The sequence below is a fragment of the Sceloporus occidentalis genome, unplaced genomic scaffold (assembly GCF_023333645.1).
Source record: "Sceloporus occidentalis isolate IW3139 unplaced genomic scaffold, rSceOcc1.0.p SCAF_4, whole genome shotgun sequence".
Classification (NCBI taxonomy): Eukaryota; Metazoa; Chordata; class Lepidosauria; order Squamata; family Phrynosomatidae; genus Sceloporus; species Sceloporus occidentalis.
This window is the reverse complement of record NW_028316984.1, coordinates 107,328,242-107,348,148: the sequence shown is the minus strand read 5'-3', so window position 1 is coordinate 107,348,148 and position 19,907 is coordinate 107,328,242. Positions and strand designations below refer to the sequence as shown.

The window sequence follows — 19,907 nt, the reverse complement described above, 5'->3', positions numbered from 1 at the left end:
GTAGCTTTTCATTTTAAAATCTCAAATTATACATATGTAACAGGATTTTGCCTGCATGCTTCCAAGTCCCTGGGCCAATTCAAACAGGGCTAGTCATCAGTGACATAGTACATAATTCCTGGATAGCAAACTGTTCTCCTCCTCTAAATAACAAATCTGATTGGCAATTAAAGTACAAGCCCCAGAAAAGGAAAACAGTTTGGATGACCACAGAAACAGGATAGACAGGACAGGGAAAAGGTGCAACAGATTTCTTTCCATGGATGGCTAACAAGGAAAAACAAATACATCTAACTATTTTGCTGTGGGCCTCAAAAAACAGAGTTTGGACACTTAACACAGTAGTCAGTACTAATGAGTCCATCGTCCAGTATAAAATTCCAGAAATGTTTGTGTTGGATTGAATCGTTTTGGTATAAAAATGGTAAAGCTATACACACTAATCAAACATCATCTCCCTATATACTTTTTCAATCTTGATATAAGCTTCCTCTTTTAAAAGCAACAACTTGAACTCCTACTAAACATACAAAAACGATAAAGTTAAAAATCTCAAGGAAGTTTTTAAATTTTACAGTCTAAGGGTATCAGAGTGGAAGAAAATAACCAAAGACATACATACAGCAAAACAAACTTTAAAAGGCAAACAAATTCTCTAGCCTATACTTTTATAAGGAACCTGGCACATTCTGCAATTACCAAGTTTTACATATATCATAAAAACTTACATGAGGTCAGGTCTGAAGTGATGTATAATTGCACATAAAGCAAGGCCACTCCTCCATGAACTAGTGAGATCCATTACACTAACATCCCTGTATCCTTCTGTCTGTTTCTGACACCAGGTTAAAAGCTTGTTTGGCCTTACATCAGATTCTGAAATAACAGATCATGTGAAAAAGCTATGGTCAGTTTTTCTAAGTTACAGTCTCTCCCATTACAAATTATGAAAACCATACTAATAGGAAGTATATTTCTTACCTTGTCTTGAAAGACCAATTGATCGTCTAATGGAGGTTGATCTTTCTAGAGGGCAAGGCTGTAGCTCATTTGTAATGTACAAATGCTTCACCTAAGGGGAAGAAATTTTGTTGTTATTTGCTGTCATGTCAGCTCTGACCTATGGTAACCCCATGAAGGAGAGATCTCCAAAAGCCCCAATCATCAACTGCCCTGCTCAGGTCTTGCAAAGTCAGAATTGTGGCTTCCTTGATTGAATCAATCCATCTTTCCTCTTTATCTATCACCTCCCGTATCAAGTTTGAAATTTTGGTTCCCCAACTATTCAGATACCTAGGCAACATGACAATATTCTCCTACCAAGCTAACAAGCTTGGGTCCAATCTTTATTTGAATTTCTGATTCCACAAATAATTAAATCCTCCAAGATAACCATGGAAATAAGATAAAAGTGCAATTTTCTTTACAATTATGTTTTACTGTTATCTCCAAATCTCATAAGTATTTAATTAAAGGAATAAACTTTGAGAGATACAAGAGCCTTGTTTTGGCTTTGGTTTTTACAAACATCAGTCATATCCACAGCATTGTGCCCTGCACCAACTACTTCATCATTTCCACCTCAGCTTACCTGATGTGGACGAACACAGCTAGAGTTCAGGTTTGGATACCGTGTTGTGGGGTCAATGGTGTATAGGTCAAAGTTCTTAGTAATATTTTCAGGTGTTGTCTGGGGTAACAGTCTATATATGCTTTCTCTGGAAGGTAAAAATAAAAGAGTGTGTGTTGTTGTGAGGTGTGCAGCATTTTCCTAACCTCATGTGCTTCAGCCTATATTTAGAACTTTGGCACCTTTTAATACATTGTCTAAGCATGATAAATGCATGAGGTGATAACAGCAGAGACAGACAAAAACATGTCTTCCTGAGGCAGGAAAATAGCTAGGAAGAAATAAAATGACATCATCCCAAATCATGTGGCTTTGATTCCCCCCCCCCCCCCCTTGACTCAGAAAACAACTCCTTTAACCACAAAACTGCACTGGATATAGTCACCCAACCATTATTAGTCAGCCAGGCTTACATTTGCAACTGCACTGTGTTTTTGTCATCCACAAACATGCTTTCTCAGCCCTTATGTGACCTTTATTTCAAGTTTAGACTCTTGACTTCATCACTTGTGCAAATAATGTTGTCCTCAATTAAACTCTCAACAACTCTCTCACTTGCCATAGGAAGAGACAAAGATTTGCAGATGGAATTGTCAAGTTTGTGGAAGAAGAATCTTGTGGCTCTGACCAAGGGAAAATGTTGCAATAAAGGTTACCCTGAAAATTGTACATGTGTCTATGTGCCTTCAAGTTTCCTGTCGACTGTGACTCCAAATTATTTAATACTAAAATAAACCTATAGCCCATCTTAGTATTGTTTTAATGCTAAAACAAGCCCATCTTAAGAGAGGAAAAATGAACACTGTGGTGCTCTTGAGCAAAATGTAGTGCTGTATGAGCAAACTCCATGAGCAAACACTCACACAAGATCTTCTTCTTCTCTCCTACCTTCTTTGGCTCTGCTGAGAGCAGCTTCTTCATCCGCTACTACCTAGATTATACCCCTTGTCCCTACAACAAACAGTATGCACAGAGCCTATATCTTATTCCACTAAAAACTACAACATAGTTAAATGGCTTCCAAATACACACAATAGTAGCAGGCAATATCAGTGAGCATATACATTTTTGTGCATGTTCAATATACCCCACTCCCAAACAGCAGCACATAAAAAAAAAGTATGAAGCTCTTAAGGATTAGTAGAGCTCTCTATATATAGGCTGTCAATGCTTAACCAATGAATGTGAGGGTATGGGGAAAAATGGGACCCTAGGACTAGAAAGCAGCACAGGCTCAAAGTTTATTTATTATTGTGTATATTGTGTATATTATTGTGTATATCAGTACATATTGGGGACTGAATTCAGGAATGGCATCTTCTGTTACCATCATCAAACAGCAGACTGGCTTTTAGTAATCTTCCTACAAAGCACTTCAATAAGGCTCTAAACCTGCTACAAAACAGAAGGGAAACAAGCAGCAACTGCTTGATCATAAAAAGGAAAGATGGTGGACAAAGACTATCTGAGTTCAACCAAGGATATGTAGTCCCTGTCAAATTTCACTACATCATATGGATAGGAACAGACAACGTCTTACCTTTCTGCAAGGATATCAAGTGGGGGCTTTCCTTGCGCCCAACTTTTCACCATCCATGCTGTATCAAATGCAGCCAGGAAACCTCTTGCACAACCCGTGCCCATTGGCCAGAATGGCTGTGAAGTAAGTTACATTTTAGACTTGTGACACTAAGGCATTCTCAAATTATCACAAAGCTATTATTATTATTATTATTATTATTATTATTATTATTATTACTATTATTATTACTATTATTTGTGAAACAGCAGTTACCTTGCTTATACAGTGGGCCCTTGGTATCTGCTAGGGTTTGGTCCCAGGACCCCCCGTGGATACCAAAATCTGTGGATGCTCAAGTCCAGTTGTATACAATGGTGCAGTAAAATGTTGTCCCTTTTACAAAATGGTAAAATCAAGGTTTGCTGTTTGGAATTTATAAATTTAAAAATATTTTCAGATCTTGGATAGTTGAATCCATGGACAAGGAGGGCTAACAGTTTACTGCAAATCAACAAGTCCTTCAATACAGGCACAAATCATCCTACCATTCACATTCCTAATGCAGTGAACGGGGAAGTATTTGCTTAAAACAACATCGGGTGGCATTATGCCTAGGGGAAGAGGCATGTTCCCACGGGTAACAGTGGAATTAACTGACAGGCACTAGTTGTTGGCTTTTAGTAATCCTTGTTTTCTGAAGAAGCTGCATCATTAAACTAAAGAGTAAGACCATGGATAGAATTCAGAGACACAGTCGTGTTAGTTTGGCATATCAGTGTGCAAAGGGATCTTGTAGCAGCTTGGAGACTTATAGCAAAAGAATTCAAAGATATAGCTGGGTTAGTCTGTAGCATCAGTACATGGAGAGATCTTGTAACATCTTTGAGACTAACTGAAATAAATTGGCAGCATGAGCTTTCATAGACTTCAGTCTACTTTCTCAGATTCATCTGAGGAAGTAGACTGAAATCTATGAAAGCTCATGCTGCCAATTTCTTTCTTTCAGTTAGTCTCAAAGGTGCTACAAAATCTCTCTATGTACTGTGCAAAAGAAGTTGTAGATAAACTTTCATAGACTTGGTACTTCATCACATGCATGAAGATGCACTGATAGAACCTAAAGCTGTCCTCTTTGTTTCTTTCAGACTGGCTTCAATGGGTAAAATCCAAATCTTTACTCTTCTTTTGAGGAGAAAGAATATTCAACCATTCACAGTGTTTCAACTGACAAATCTTTTAATTCAGTTTGGAATGGCAGTTTGCAGCCAACAAGCTAAGTTCAAAAATTCAGAATGCTCTTTTCCACACACCACTAAATGCTCCTGAAGTTCCAACTTTTAAGTTAAATACTGTGTTTCTATGATAACCAACATGGCATAGTGGTTTGAGTGCTAGTCCACAACTCTGGAGACCAGGGTTCGCTTCTCAGCTTGGCCATGAAAACCACTGCATGACCTTGGGCAAGTCACATGCTCTCAGCCTGAAAGGAAGGCAATGGCAAACCTCCTCTGAACAAATCATGCCAAGAAAACCCCATGACAGCTTTGCCTTAGGGTCACCTTAAGTCAGAAAGTACATCTTGGAATATGGAGTGATGGAAAACTCCAAATAATTTCTTAAGACAAAATGATCTTTTGAAACACACAATACAGCGCATACAACCATGCTTTCACTCTACCTCTACTAGACTGTCTCCAACAAGAGCAACCAGCAGCTGATGTCTGTGTCTCTCTCGTACCAATGCAGCATTTTCAGAGGCATACATGGAAGTGAAATCAAACATGGCCACATCTGGCTGCCCGTAGTGATTAATTGCAAAATCCAAGGCAGGCAACTGGTAATCAGTTGCAAAGTCAGCAGCTTCTCTTGCATAGGACAATAGATTGTCTTGGTCTACATTTTCTGCACAGAGTAGTACTTCTGTGTCAATATAATCCTAAATGGAAAGATAAAACTGTATCATTAGAGATTTATAGAACTTTCCACAACTATGATATAAAATAAACCATCTTATTCCACATGGAATAAAGAACAGATTGAGGTTAGAGTAAACTATATTACTGTCTATATTTTTAAAAAAGATTATATGAACAAAGCTACATACTGCTTTGTACATTTGAGAAATATCAGCAGTTAAGTAGCAAATTGATTGAACTTAATTCTCTCCTTTAAGTCAGCATCTTTATTTTTCAAAAACTCAAATATAACCCATAATTTCATTACAAGAAAGGAAAAGGGCTTCAACATGGTTGAACAAAAGAATCAGTACGGATGTATTAGAGTCCATCACAAAGCATATTACCAACATATAGTTTACTTCTAAAAAATAAAATACTTCTCTGTCACATGAATCTTGATCTTTCTAACAGAGTAGACAGCTTTTCTTATTTAAAGTCGAAGGCTTTCATGGCAGGCATCCATAGTTTTTTGTGGGCTTTTCGGGCTGTTACATGCTCTAGAAGAGTTTCTTCCTGACGTTTCGCCAGCATCTGTGGCTGGCATCTTCAGAGAATGCTGGCATGGAAGAGAGTTGGGTGTATACACACACACACACACACACACACACACACACACACTCTGTGACCCTGAGTAGGCAGGAATGTTTTCCATGTTAATCTGTGTATTGTTCTGCTGTTGATGGCAGGGCCTCAGGATGGGAGGATATGCAAAGGAGGATTAGTGTCTGCTAACTGGTGATCATAGCCACATAGCCGGAAAAACTCACAAAAATCTATACAACTTTTCATCTTTAGAAATGAAAGTGATTTAAATGGAACCGTGTCAGTATTTGGCAATATGCTTTGTATCTAATAACTATTTATTCTTATTCTTGATTTAGAAAGTATTGTTTTCTTACTCCTAATGCAAAACATGGAAAAGTACAGACATATTTGAGTACTTTGTGGTGAAAGCCTGAGTGATACACATTTATGCAGTGACCAAAAAATTAGATGGAACAATCCACTATGGTTTATTGGCCTGGGAAAGTCTTCCATATCCCTCTCCTTGCATGTTCAGTTTATATATGAACCAATCTTAATTTCCAAAGTTCATGTGTAACATGCAGCATCCAGCCCAAGATGCCTTATTTTGACTCTAGAGCAGGTGCAGGCAAATGGTGGGCCATGGGCTTCATGTGACACTCAGAAAACCCCATCTGTCTCCCAAAGCTTCCCAACCCCTAATTTCATTTAGAAATCAGATTTTCCAACCATTTTTATCCCCAAACCATGTAGAAATTCCCCAGATACATGAAAATAGCCCAAAAAAGGTCCCAATCCTACCACCCATAATCACTGTAAAATCCCCTACTACCCTCTAATACTTCCATTTTCTTCTGCAGTCATTTACCAAATTGTGACAGGAAACCGGCTCCTGGCTTCCACAAAGGTGTCCAGCTCTTCTCTAGAGTAAGGTCATGGAGCACCAAACTGGATTGGGACCAGTGCATGGGGTATGTGTTAAACCTCTCCCATTTGACTTTTATTTAAACATTTACAGACCCATGGGAGTTCAAACCACTATTGGGGTCAAGGTATATATATATTTTTCTGTGCATAGAAAGGGTGTAATTTTAAACTGATATACAGCCATGAGAGGTAAAATGAAGGCATTACCCTCCTCAAATGAGGTTTCTTCCTCCTTCAAATGAAATTTCTCTTCTCTAAAAATATCTAGCATTACAGAGAGTGAGGCACTGAAAATTTTTCACATCTAGAGCTGTTACATATGCTAGAATTCAGAGACATAGTCATGCTAGTGTAGAACATCAGTATGCAAAGGAATCTTGTATCTCATTTGAGACTAACTAAGCAAAATAAGTTGTAGCATAACATTTCATAGACTTGGTCTACTTCCTCATATACATGAGGTGAACTGGTGCCCAAGAAGGACTTTTATAATTAGACTATATGAACATCTATATATCTATGGAAATGCAAATCATATGGGTATGGTGATTAGGTGACAAGTTCAGTTATACCTATGGTTGTTCAAGGCCAAAAGAAGGAGGAAATATGTTGCCTAAGGGCCAAGATGGGTGGGAGAAATTTTTGAGCCTGGTGTGTGCAGAAAGGAGATGTGATGAATTGGCTGGCTAAAAGTGTCCTCAGGAGGCGAGGTGTTAACCAGTGTTATAATATGTGCAAATGCCAGAAAGCCATTGTCTCTGTTCAGCTGTTGATGAATTGGAGTTTGTGGATATATTTTAATGCAGCTGTTTCTCTTTCCTTTGTATTTTTTGTTGTTGTGGTTCAAGGATTGCTGTCCTGAGGTCAGAGATGGAATGTTAATGAAAACTGAAGTGTTCTGCAAGTCCTGCAACAGCTCTTTGTGCATTCCCATTCCTAATAGCTGATTTATATGCTGATTTTTTGCTTACATATGCTGTGTTCCTTGGCAAATTGCCTGCCTTTTTTCTTTGGGTGCTTAAACTAACAGTATATTTCTGAATACTCAACTGAATTGCAATGTGGGAATATAATTCTTATTTGGGAAGGCACCCTCCCCACCAGCTACACCCCTGATGAGGAAGGTTCAAACCTGCCACTTATTCAGAACAGTCTCAGTTGGTGCCATGCCAGGATAAAGAAGTGAGTGATGTTAGGAGTGCATGCTGCACACTGTACACAGTGTATAGTTGGACTCTGAAACCACAGTTTCATACAATATATTAACTGGCAGCTGTGGTATTGATTTCTCCAGAAGTAAAAGCCAGGATCTCTATAAAATATACATACATTAATAATGACTCCCTTTTCCAGAAGACTCTGTTTTTTTGCAGTCATCACAAAATAATGAGTGCTATCTTTATAGTAAACAATATTCTCCAGGTCAATGCCTAGGAAGGAAAACAAACAAACAAACCACAGTCAAAAGAAGTAAATGGGAGCAGAAAAAACAGAAGTGTGTACTTAAAAGAATAGAAATGTATTCCTTATCTACTTCCTTACCACTCTTAACATTCCCAAACTCATCTGATTTTAGAAGCTAAGCAAGTTCAAACCTAGTTAATACTTGGATGTGAGAGCACTGGGAGTACTTTCACACTAAATAATTACAGTGCAATGACTGAATTGTCCTGGATGCATCCTATGGAATGCAGCTCAAGGCTGTGCCAATGTTCACAACTGATTATAGAAGTGTGGAATCCAGTCTAACAGTGCTGGCATACATTCACACTGTTCTTTATATTATGATTTTATTGGTGCTTTGACAAATGCAGAGAGAACAAAAGAGATTCACAGCACCCTAGAAGCACATGGGATGTTCACCATGGTCTTGGCAAGATTGTTCAGGTTCAGACAAATATGGCTTCCCAAATGGAAAAGCTAAATGTGTATAATCATATTCACAATCACCAAAACTTGTTACCTCAGCCTTTTCTATTCTCAGTTACAGAACACATGTTTACACAAAATAAACTTTGAGAAGCTACACAGGGGTAAAACATTGGGACCAATACCGACTTAAACAGTACTGAACCATGTAGGTGATTACACAGGCAATATGCATACACTGATCCAAGCCCACCTTCACACCTCTTGATTTCCTTCCTCACAGAAATTTAACAGGATCAAAAACTAATGGGAGCATGTCTTCACTATCCAGTTACACCATTTTCATATCAATTTAACTGTTGCGACTCCACACTGAAGAATCCTGGAAATTGGAGTGCGGTGAATTTAGAGTTACCTGCTACACTCCATAGCTCTAGTTATATTAGGGGAGTGAACTAAAACTCACTACCAGAGGATTCTAAATTCTCCACCAAACTATCATGATGCCATGGCAGCTAAAATGATATTGAACAGCTCTAACAAGGATGGGGAACTGCATGTCATCCAGGGATCTATTCCCCTCCCCCACCCACAGGCATGGGGTTCTGGGATATTTGTGGCTATATTTTCATGTGTTCATATGCTTTCTTTGGGGGGAGAGGGGCTTTCTGTATGGTGGTGGTGGGGAACTGTCTCAAAATTATGTCAATTTTTTAAAATTTGGAGGAGCAGGTTGAGTGGGTTGCAAGACTTCTGGGGACACAAAAGGGGATCCAGAGACCACAAGTAACCCTTGGAATACACTTTGCCCACCTCACTCTATAACACAGATACAATGCTGGGACACAGCTGTATATGAATATATCTATGTGCTTCCACTCAACAAGGGAAATCAGAAAATTTCCCACTTATTTAATAATGAATGCATACTTACTATAGAGTTAGTTAAAATATCCTATTTTATTTTACCAAGTTTAAAAGGCAAAAGATGACCCACCTGTTTCTTCTTTCAGATCTTGGAAGAATTTTTGATTGAAGATGAAAGCAACCCCGCTGATCTCCTCCACCTTAGCTTCTGCAGTTGTATTTCTGTTTATAAAGTTGGCAGTGATAGCAATAGCCAGCTTTCCACGAAATTCCTTCCTCCTAAAACCTTACAAAGAAACAAACCAACATTGTCCATCAGTCTAAATAAATGATTTTCAGAAGTTTATGGCTTAAAAATCCATCCTTCACAATGTAACATCTTGATTATTCCTTTGTTCAACAATTATGTGATGATAGTGGGCACAGGTAAAAATGAAACAATATCTAGTAGCAAGATTCCCAATCATAGCCCTTTCCTCCTAAATAATATTTTGGGACTCACAAATTAGCATTGGCTTCAAGCTGTTAGTAAGGTGTTCATCTTTCCTAGAAAAATTATTTTGTATAATGTTGGCCATCTCCTCCTTTAACTCTTACAACTTTCTTCTTTACTTGCTTCTGCTCATTATGCATTCTATTAGTTGAAACCATACAGGTTAGTCACCAAGGATGCATCACCACTGTAGAAATAATGCAGTTCAACATTATTTTAAGTGCTGTACTTCCATCCTATGGACCACCGCCGTCGCTGTCGCTGCCAGAACTGCGCCTTTTGCCGGGCGGCCTCCTCCCGGGGTGTCGGAGGTGCGCATCTGCGCACCGCCCCGGGAGCGCCGCCCACGGACTAAGGAGCACCACTGCCGCGCAGCTTTTATTGGTGTGGGAGGCTTGGATTGGCCCTGGGAGCAGAGGATGCCTGTAGTGGCTAACCTCTGCTCCTTTAGTAGCCATAGAGGGGTGGGGGGAGGATAGGGATGCGGGGGATGCCTGGGCCGGGGACAACACCTTGGTGGGCGGAGCTCCAATTGAGGTTGTGTGGGGCAGGGGGAGGTATGGCGGTGGGAGAAAGGACTTGCGTTCCAGGGGAAGGCGTGATAGATGCATCATATCTATCTCACCTTCCTGTCCCCCTCCCAACCTGAAGGACCTGAGGGTCTCTCCAACCGTGCCACAAACCCTGTCGCTGCTCCTGTGCAATGCCAGGTCTCTTAACAACAAGACCCACATCCTCCAGGATCTGTTGGAGGACTCTAAGTGTGACCTGGCTTGCATTACCGAGACCTGGCTGGGGCCTGAAGGGGACGCTGTGTGGGCTCAGGCCCTGCCTGCTGGGTACTCGGTGAAGGACCAGCGCAGGTTAGGTGGGCGGGGGGGGGGAGTGGCCTTGGTACATAGGAACACTGTGCCCCTCTCCAGGAACCACATCCGACAGACCTCCTATATCGAGTGTATTTACCTGACCCTAAAAGCTAGGGACAGTCTAGGGATTCTGTTAGTGTATCGGCCACCCCGTGCATTAGCGGACTCCCTTAACAAGCTGACACAGCTGGTCGCTGAGCTGATGCTGGAGACTCCCAGGCTTCTTGTCCTGGGTGACTTCAACATCTCCCTCACGGCCAGCCATGTTCCACCTGGTGCGGCTCGGGAATTCATGGAGACCATGGCGGCCATGGGCCTGTCCCAGCTGATACAGGGTCCTACGCATTGTGCGGGTAATACTCTCGATTTGGTCTTCTGTTCGGAGGCGGAGAATCCGTGGGTGGAAATAGTTAATGTTTCCCCCCTGTCATGGACGGATCATTTGGTGGACCTGTTAGGATGGTCCACCCTCGAAGGCTGATGGAACCTGAGAGGTTCCAAGAAGCCTTAGAGGGGCTCACGGTTGGAAACGACTGCGACTCTGTTGATGCCCTCACCGGTATTTGGAATACCGGACTTTCTAGGGCTATACACAGGATCGCTCCCAAGCGCCCTCTCAGGCCCGCTTCCAAACGCAAGCCCTGGTACACGGAAGATCTCCGGGCAAGGAAGCGAGCTCTGCGACGGCTAGAGTACCATTGGCGGAAACACCTTCGCTTAGACGATAAGACTCTCCTAGACCAACTGTTAAAGGACTACGGAGAGGCAATACGAGCAACAAAGAATTCGTTCTATGGTGCTCGTATTGCGTCCGCTGAGTCGCGTCCGGCAGAGTTGTTCAGGGTGGTTAGGGAGCTAACTCAGCTCCCTCCCGCCCTGAACCAGATCCTTGAACCTTCTAAGGCCTGCTGTGACTTGTTTAACGACTTTTTTGCGGATAAAACTTCTCGTATAAGCGAAAGTCTGAACGCCGACATTAGTGCAGAACCTAGGGTAGAAGTGTCCAGAGCCTCCGTGAACAATGTTAAACTGGATCACTTTGAGTCGGTGAGTACCGAGGATGTGGACAAGATCCTCGGAAGTGTTCGGAAAACAACCTGCTCTCTTGATCCCTGTCCCTCGTGGTTAGCGGCCCAGGGGGGACCGGTGGTAACATCATTGTTACGCCAGATAATTAATTCATCTTTGAGGGATGGGCTATTTCCATCGGATCTTAAATTGGCCATTGTAAAACCGATCCTAAAAAAGCCCTCCCTCGACCCCCTGGTACATAATAATTATCGGCCTGTCTCGCTGCTTCCATTTTTGGGAAAGGTGATCGAGAGGGCGGTTGCTATCCAGCTTCAGGCGGTCTTGGATGAAACGGATTATCTGGACCCATTTCAAACTGGCTTCCGGGCGGGTTACGGGGTTGAGACGGCCATGGTCGCCTTGGTCGATGATCTCCGTCTGAGCATCGACGGGGGAAGCGTGTCCCTGCTGGTGCTCTTGGACATCTCAGCGGCTTTCGATACCATAGACCATGGTATCCTTCTGGGGCGCCTGGCAGAGGTGGGAATCGGGGGCACTGCGCTCCAGTGGTTCCGCTCCTACCTCTCCGGGAGGTCCCAGATGGTGCAGCTGGGAGACGTGTGTTCCGACAAGAGGCCCCTTAAAACTGGGGTCCCTCAAGGGGCCATTCTGTCTCCCATGCTATTTAACATTTACATGAAACCGCTGGGAGAGATCATCCGGAGACATGGGGCGCGGGGTTATCAGTACGCTGATGACACCCAAATCATTTTCTCTATGTCTCCGACTGATGCAGTGACTGGGGATGGCGTCTCTCCTCTCGTGGCCTGTCTAGAGTCAGTAATGGGCTGGATGAGGGAAAACCGACTCAAGCTGAATCCAGAGAAAACGGTGGTACTCGTGATAGGTTCTCCTGGTCCAGGAATGGTGGTGGTTCCACCTGTCCTGAACGGGGTCACGCTCCCTGTGAAGGACTCCGTGCGCAGTCTGGGGGTGCTTCTTGACTCGTCGCTTCACCTGACAGCTCAGGTGAATGCGACGGTCAAGAACACCTGTCATCAGCTTCGGCTGATTCGCCAGCTGCGCCCATACCTGGCCCAGAGGGACCTAGAAACGGTTGTACATGCTCTGGTAACTTCGAGATTGGATTTCTGCAACGTACTCTACATGGGGCAACCCTTATACCAAACTCGGAAGCTGCAAATGGTGCAGAACATGGCAGCCCGGCTGGTCACTGGTGCTCCCAGGACCAGCCATATAACACCGGTTTTAAAAGATCTCCATTGGCTGCCCATTCGCTTCCGAGCTCAATATAAGGTGTTGGTAATTACCTATAAAGCCCTAAATGGCTTGGGCCCAGGATACCTAAAGGACCGCCTCTCCCCGTACATTCCGCCCCGCACCCTCAGAACGTCTGGGCAGCAGCTACTGAAGGTGCCTGGGGCTAGGTTGGCCTCCACCACTCGGAGGACGTTCTCCATAGCTGCCCCAGCCCTTTGGAATGCGCTGCCCACAGAGCTCCGCTCGTCTACTACCCTGGCCCAATTTAGGAAGGATCTTAAAACCTTCTTATTCCAACAGGCATTCCCCGAATAAATATCCTGTGGGCCTCCCTCCTCTTCCGTGGCCAAGAGGTTGGGCTATGGGGTTTTTTTGCTTGTTGTTTGATTTTAATTATGTAACTGTGTATTTTTGTATATTTTATGGTATATTTTTTAAATTGTTGTAAGCCGCCCTGATCGTAGGAAGGGCGGCATATAAATAAAAATTTTATTATTATTATTATTAATTCTGGGATTTGCAATTTTACAAGATCTTTAGCTTTATCTGCCAAAGAGTGCTGGTGCCTCACAAAACTAAAAATCCCACAGTTCAGTAGGATGGAGCCATAGCAGTTAAAGTGGTGTCAAACTGAATTACTTCTACAGTGTAGATGCACCCCATGTCACACTTCACTTCCTTTTCTCTACTGATCACTTTTTCTTCCTTCACATCTGAAGACTGTACTTATAAGTCATTCAGTGGCTTTGCCTCTTGACAAAAGCTTCTCTCTTTTATTCATTTTCAAATACTCTAGTGCCTCCTTCAATCCTTCCAAGCCAATGCAATCTATTCCTTTTAAATTTGCTAATCCATCCATGAACAATCTTGTTGTCACCTTAATTCATCTTTCAATAATTTTAAATATTCCACTTTTATAGTTTTCTATACAGAAGGCACATATTTCACACCACACTGAGGCTCAACAACAACAACAACAACAACACTCATATGCATAATTTGTCTCACTCCCTGGCAAGATCAACCTTTTTTTTTTTTTAACTGAGAACAGTCATGATAAGATAGAAAGGATGCTCAACCTTTTCCCTTTCGGTTGTTTGTTCAAGTTGTCCACAAGTTTTGTGTGTGGTGGGTGGATGTGTTTACAGGGAACCTAATACTGTGTACAGTTTGAAACTTCTTCACCCCCTTGAATTCACCAAGGCTTATTCAGTGGTTTATGCAATAAATGTGTGAAGGTGACAGAAGAGACATGCCTTCTTATATTTCAGAGGGACATGACACAAACATGCCCTGTGCAGCTGCAGTTCTGAATGGATCCCTAAAAGGTATCCAATCCTTGTGTACTCGCATACCTCCTACCCCTCTATCCTTTGCCTTTGGTATTTCACTAGTGCTTTTCACTGGAAAATGATGTCCTTACTCTTCAACTCACTTCAGTCAGTAACACTGTTGCAAAAGTAAGTGTTTTTTGCTCAGCTGAGACTGATCCATCTGTGCAGCTGTGTGCCCATAACAACCACTCAAGTATCTGTATTGTGCTTAAGTGGGTTCAACCCTCTATAGAAGCATCACCCTGTAAACTGCTAACATGCAGTCTAGTACTACTTGATCAACAGAATCAAAATGCACCTAATTAAAGCCAATGAGTGCATACATACATAATTAGGCTGGTTCATGTGATAAGCTTAGCTAACGTCTCAGTTAGAAAGGCCAACTCAGGGGATTGGGCTATTGCATAATTATTATTTTACAACCATTGCAGAAGGGTTCTTCCTTCCTTTTCTTCCACAGTTGTTTATACTCTCTCAAATCCCTTTACCAAAATGACCACTTTCAGTATTCCTAAAATAACCCTTCAGACATCTGTCTGACATCTGACAGGTGAGATATGTCTTCACTTTGAGCCGAGAGAAAAAGAGAGACAGATGAATTATTACTCAGTTATAAAAAAGATACATTACGTCTGACCTAATTCATGATAAAACTCACAAAGCTTTGTGCCAGATATTATTGTGCAGTTAAGCAAAATCCAGAAGAATGTGACAGTGAGCACCCTTTGAATCAGCAGTAAAATGACTTAATAATTAAAAAAAAAAAAAACTATGTAACTTGGCATCATTTCTCCAAGACAAGAAAGTTATGTCATGAAGTAAGAAATAAGCAGGCTTTTTTCTATAGAGATTCCAAGCGAGTTGGGCCTTTGCGTCACATACAACATACCTTCCAAAGTGTTCCTGCGGCCATCAGCACCAATAATGACATCAAATTCATATTCTGACAAAGGATGATCCATTGGGAGAAATTCAGCCCTCCAACCTATTTCTGTAAACAATAAACCAGTCAGCAGTATGCAAGCAGCAAACAATAGGAAGCCCACACTATGCTGAGAAAAGTCAGTACTATTAAAAGATAGCCCCTTTCCCCTAGGGATGAAGAAGTGTTTTAGTTGGTTTAAACCAGTGATTCCCAAAGTGGGTGATATGCTCCCCCTGGGAGCCATGGAAAGATATAAGGGAGCAGTCAGGGGGAAAGAGGGAAGCTGGGGGGGGGGGTTATTATTACTACACCATTATTATTATTACATTATATTAATATATATAGCACCATCAATGTACATTGATAATGAGTCTAAATAGCTCCTGGCAATGGAATATATTTGTCACATTCAGTATTGCTAGATGCACATCAACAACAGGATGATTAATGCTGGACTACAATTCATGTTAATTTCTACCACCAAATCCCTCTTTATGACCAATTCAGAGAATTAACTGGAGATTCAACAATCTCCTTTTGCTTATAGACTTGCATGCATTCTAAAATTCTTTGGGACAAAACCAAGCTGGATCCCAGGAGATACTGAACACTGAGAGCAGATATTTAGTATAAAGTTTACCCAAAATAGTGCAAAATATAGAAGAGAAAAATAAGATAAATGGTGCAAAAAGATACAAGAGGGGGCAAAAAGATACTGGTATGTATCTATTCTGATCAAATGTGTTTTCCCATATATTTTAACATAAGCTTATTAACTGTCATTGTAGTTTGTAATAAGAACCATCAAATTCATACTTTGATTCTCTTGATCTTCAGGAGGTTCTAGAACTTTCATGAATTCTAAATTCACGTGGATTTCAACTCCCAACATCAAGGCAATCTTGAACAGTATAAGTTGAAGCTGCCTAATACCTACCAAACAAAAATATAGCACAGTTATAACAGTTGGTCTTTTATCATCTACTTTATCTAACATTTGAAAATGGATTTATCATAGTATTCTCACAGTGGAAGAGCTATTTGTTTTCTTGATACAATGAAAGATGTCCAGAAGCAAATAAAGATCTTTTCTGAGAAACAGCTGATCCACCATTTTGTTTTCTTTGTCGAGTCAAAAATTAGGTTTGCTATTGAATTACCTGCCAACTTGTTTTGTATCAACAGCAAAACAAATATCCCCCCCCCAAGAAAAGAAAAAGAGAGAGAGAGAGACAGAGACAGAGACACAGAGAGATAACACTTAGGACAACTGTATTTTTGAACAAACTAAAAAGAGACAATGACTTCATGATAGACAATTCTACAGAATGGCAATACTTATTGATTTGTTACCTTTACATACTATCTTTCTTCCAATGAACTCCTCCCCATTTTCTCCTTACAATAACTATGTGAGTTTGCTTGTCATGCAAGGGAGACCTAAACCTGGATCTCCAAAATCCTAGTGCATCACTGTAACCACTATACCACAGTTGTTCTCAATATATGCAAATTAACACATACATGCACATAGAGTTAATTTTAATTTTAAAAGTGAATTTGGTGGATATTTGACAAAACTGCTACTCATTTATGAAACAACAACTGGGCTTGTTGGTACCAATCATGGCAACTCAGCATTAAGTGTTCTACTCATGTTATTGTTTTCTAAGAATGCAACACACGTGAGCCTTGGTTCATGTAAGAGGAATAGCATAAATGGATCCAACAACATTTAAATTACCAGCAAAGCCAGCATAAGTTTTGGTGGGAAAAATTCTTTAAGATGGAAACCCTTTTATTTTAATGCAAAAATTTAGAAGTGCAATCTTACTCATATGTATGGCTAACTGTAGATATTAACTGTCAGCTTAAGCCTGAGGAAAATTTGAAGGAATACTTTGGCATCCAGGGCACAGAAAAAATACTGATAGGAGACAGAGACTATGAGGGAATCTACTGAAGACTTTACTTCATCTTCTGCCAAAAATACCTGGCACTGAGTTTACTGCAATTAATTTTGGCTTCAGCATTTGAATCTATTCTCCTGCACTGGCATACCATATCAGGACAACAGTTGTATCCTTGCAAAAGCTCAACTAAGTTCAACAAAACTTGTCTGCCTGCAATTGAGCAATGAACTGCAGCCAACATTTCTACCTTGTTAATTACAAAAAATATGAACCATAAAGCTTTATGTTTTGTGTATCTTTCTAGGGAAATTAACTAAAACTGTGATCATTTCTCAGTCAACAATACTTACTAATATGATCAATGGATCCTGCACAGAACTTTCCATAAAATTTTTTTGCTCCCAGGCTGCGAAGGTCATGAATGGTAAAAGGCCAGAGGTGAAGCACATTATTTCTTGAAAAAGTGTCGCGCTTCTCCACCACAACAACTTTGGCTCCAAGAAAGGCAAGTTCTATGGCAGTACGCAAACCACATGGACCTCCTCCAACTATCAAACACTGAAGGAAGAAACAAAGGAAAGAGGATTATATTGTAAGACTTGTGGCAACAGATTTTAAACTTGACACTTCATGAAAGCAGATAAGGGGTGGGGAGAGAAAAATGATCTTCTGAAACATGCAGAAAAGTCTCATCCCATGATTACTTATGCAAAAGTCAAGGAAGGGAGAAAAAAGTCAATTTAATATCGAAATGCTATACATATTTACTCAAAAAGATAAGCCCTTGGTTCACAGGTGTGCTCTTTCTGGCTATTAAACCTAACTCTAAATCTAGTAACTCAACAGAATAAACTCATTATTCTTCAAGGGACTAGCCATTATTATAACATAGATTTGATATAGTAAAAACTGTATCTCCAAAAAGCTGGTGAAAATCTTTAACTCCTAGTGAAGCAACCAGACAACTGTTTTGATCTGGAGTAGAAATTCACCAGGTTCCTGATAATCTTCAGAAAATAATGTTTGACCACGATATGGTCAGACAGTAAATAAACCAGAAGATGAGAGCAGTGGCTCATGTTTTATGGTGGAAGACAGAATTTTTAAACAGATCAGCAAGCCCCTTTAAGCTTCACATTCCAAACAAAGCAATGCCAAACCAGCCACAATTTTCCTCTGTGACCAGCACAAAAATGTTGCACTTTGTCTGAATATACAAATATTGTCCTATTCCACAAAATGGAGAGTGTAGTTGCACATGTAGAGCAAACTTCCCTTCTTCTGAGCTGATGTCCAGTCCAGTTGTCTTTAATAGCATCAACAAGCATAGGTAGCATAAAGTTTGTGAAAACAGCAAGGTTGGGCGTAGGGAGGAATCACACCAATCTATATACCACTTTCTGCTATGTTTGTGAATCTCTGAATCAGAGCAAATCACAAAACACACAAAACATCCTCCGCAAAAAAGAAAAGAACAGAAATCTAGTGGGAAGTTTCATGCACAACTCATTTCCTCTCACTTAAAGTCTCCCCCACTGAATTAAGCATATGAGTTCACATCCAAGAATTATAGAAAGACAGTGATGGTTGTGGTGACGTATTGTTATTATTTTTAAAACAGTGAGACTGAAAGCCACTTTCAGAGCCTGCTTTGATTTCATAAGCATTTATTTTCAGAGCACAGTACCAGCTGCTCTGTTATGAAAATGGATCAACTAACCCTTTTATATAGATGAACAAGATTCAAGACCAGATACTATCAAGACTGGAGAGCTGGGTGACTGGCAGGGGCTTGTTCAGCTTTTCAGCACATACTTGGTATGATTAGCATGAGAAATCTTAGTTTTGATAAACAACACATTTGTAACTGGATGGCTGTATATAGCATTTAATTATTCTTGAGAAATGCATTACCATAAATGGTGTAATCTACTTTTTGACTGCTAAGAAAACAAAGATCAATGTATATAAACAATGCCAGTTATTAGTGACTCATTTAGGCTTTCTGTGGAACAATTCATTTATTCCCTCTAAACACTGCTTTTCTCTCAAAATCACAACAAGCAGAACTCTGCCTGTATTCGCCAAAGGGTCACAGACAGCAAACCTTTTAACACCATAATCTGGGGTTAACATCTAGCAATGTATGCAACCTTTGCTTTCAAGTTACTTGTTCATTCATTTACTTGTTAAGGCTTTGGATCTCTTATATTGAACTGATCCATAAAGTGGCAGGAAATTTAGAAAAAGCTATATTCAGTACTGTTTTGGCTTCTCCCATTATCAAAGTATGAACAAGACAGAACAACACTGGGAAGGGAGGGAAGGAAAATAAACCAAATATTCCACTTAAATATGAAATTACGTAAAGAAGTAAGTCCTGTGAATATCTTTCGATATATCTTAACATTTTGGATTATGCCAAACATTCCAGGCTTCTTTTTTCCTTTGTATCCAACAAATGCACTCATGAGGAAGTGGTAGGCACATGCCAGATCCATGCACAAATGAGGTATGCTACAGTTTAAGTTCTTGGATTCTGAAAGGTTCTAACTACAAAAAATATTATCATTCTATTAGAGTAATACACTTTATTGTAATGGGGGATTCTTCGTTTTGACATTTGACAGTGTAACTCCTTAAAGTTGCCTGGTGATTCATGGTTTCATAGAGTTTTCTTAGACAAGGAATACCAGAGGTGGTTTTGCCATTGCCTTCATTTGAAATATAGCCTACAGCACTGGTATTCATTGGCAGTCTCTCATCCAAGTACTAACCAGGGATGA

The 19,907-nt window shown here is 40.6% G+C and overlaps 1 protein-coding gene across 3 annotated transcripts in view; it reads right to left on the bottom strand.

Moving 5' to 3' along the window:
• MICAL2 (microtubule associated monooxygenase, calponin and LIM domain containing 2) overlaps positions 1-19,907 on the bottom strand; it is a 183,195-nt gene that overhangs the window by 103,669 nt on the left and 59,619 nt on the right. For all 3 annotated transcript variants that reach the window (XM_089521194.1, XM_089521193.1, XM_089521191.1), the window contains exons 3-12: positions 17,472-17,679; positions 16,025-16,141; positions 15,173-15,274; positions 9,429-9,584; positions 7,892-7,992; positions 4,831-5,088; positions 3,171-3,286; positions 1,592-1,718; positions 982-1,072; positions 729-876 (exon numbers count right to left, since the gene is read on the bottom strand). In XM_089521194.1, the coding sequence (XP_089377320.1) occupies positions 729-876; positions 982-1,072; positions 1,592-1,718; positions 3,171-3,286; positions 4,831-5,088; positions 7,892-7,992; positions 9,429-9,584; positions 15,173-15,274; positions 16,025-16,141; positions 17,472-17,679 (1,424 nt within the window). The remainder of the gene's footprint in view (positions 1-728; positions 877-981; positions 1,073-1,591; positions 1,719-3,170; positions 3,287-4,830; positions 5,089-7,891; positions 7,993-9,428; positions 9,585-15,172; positions 15,275-16,024; positions 16,142-17,471; positions 17,680-19,907) is intronic.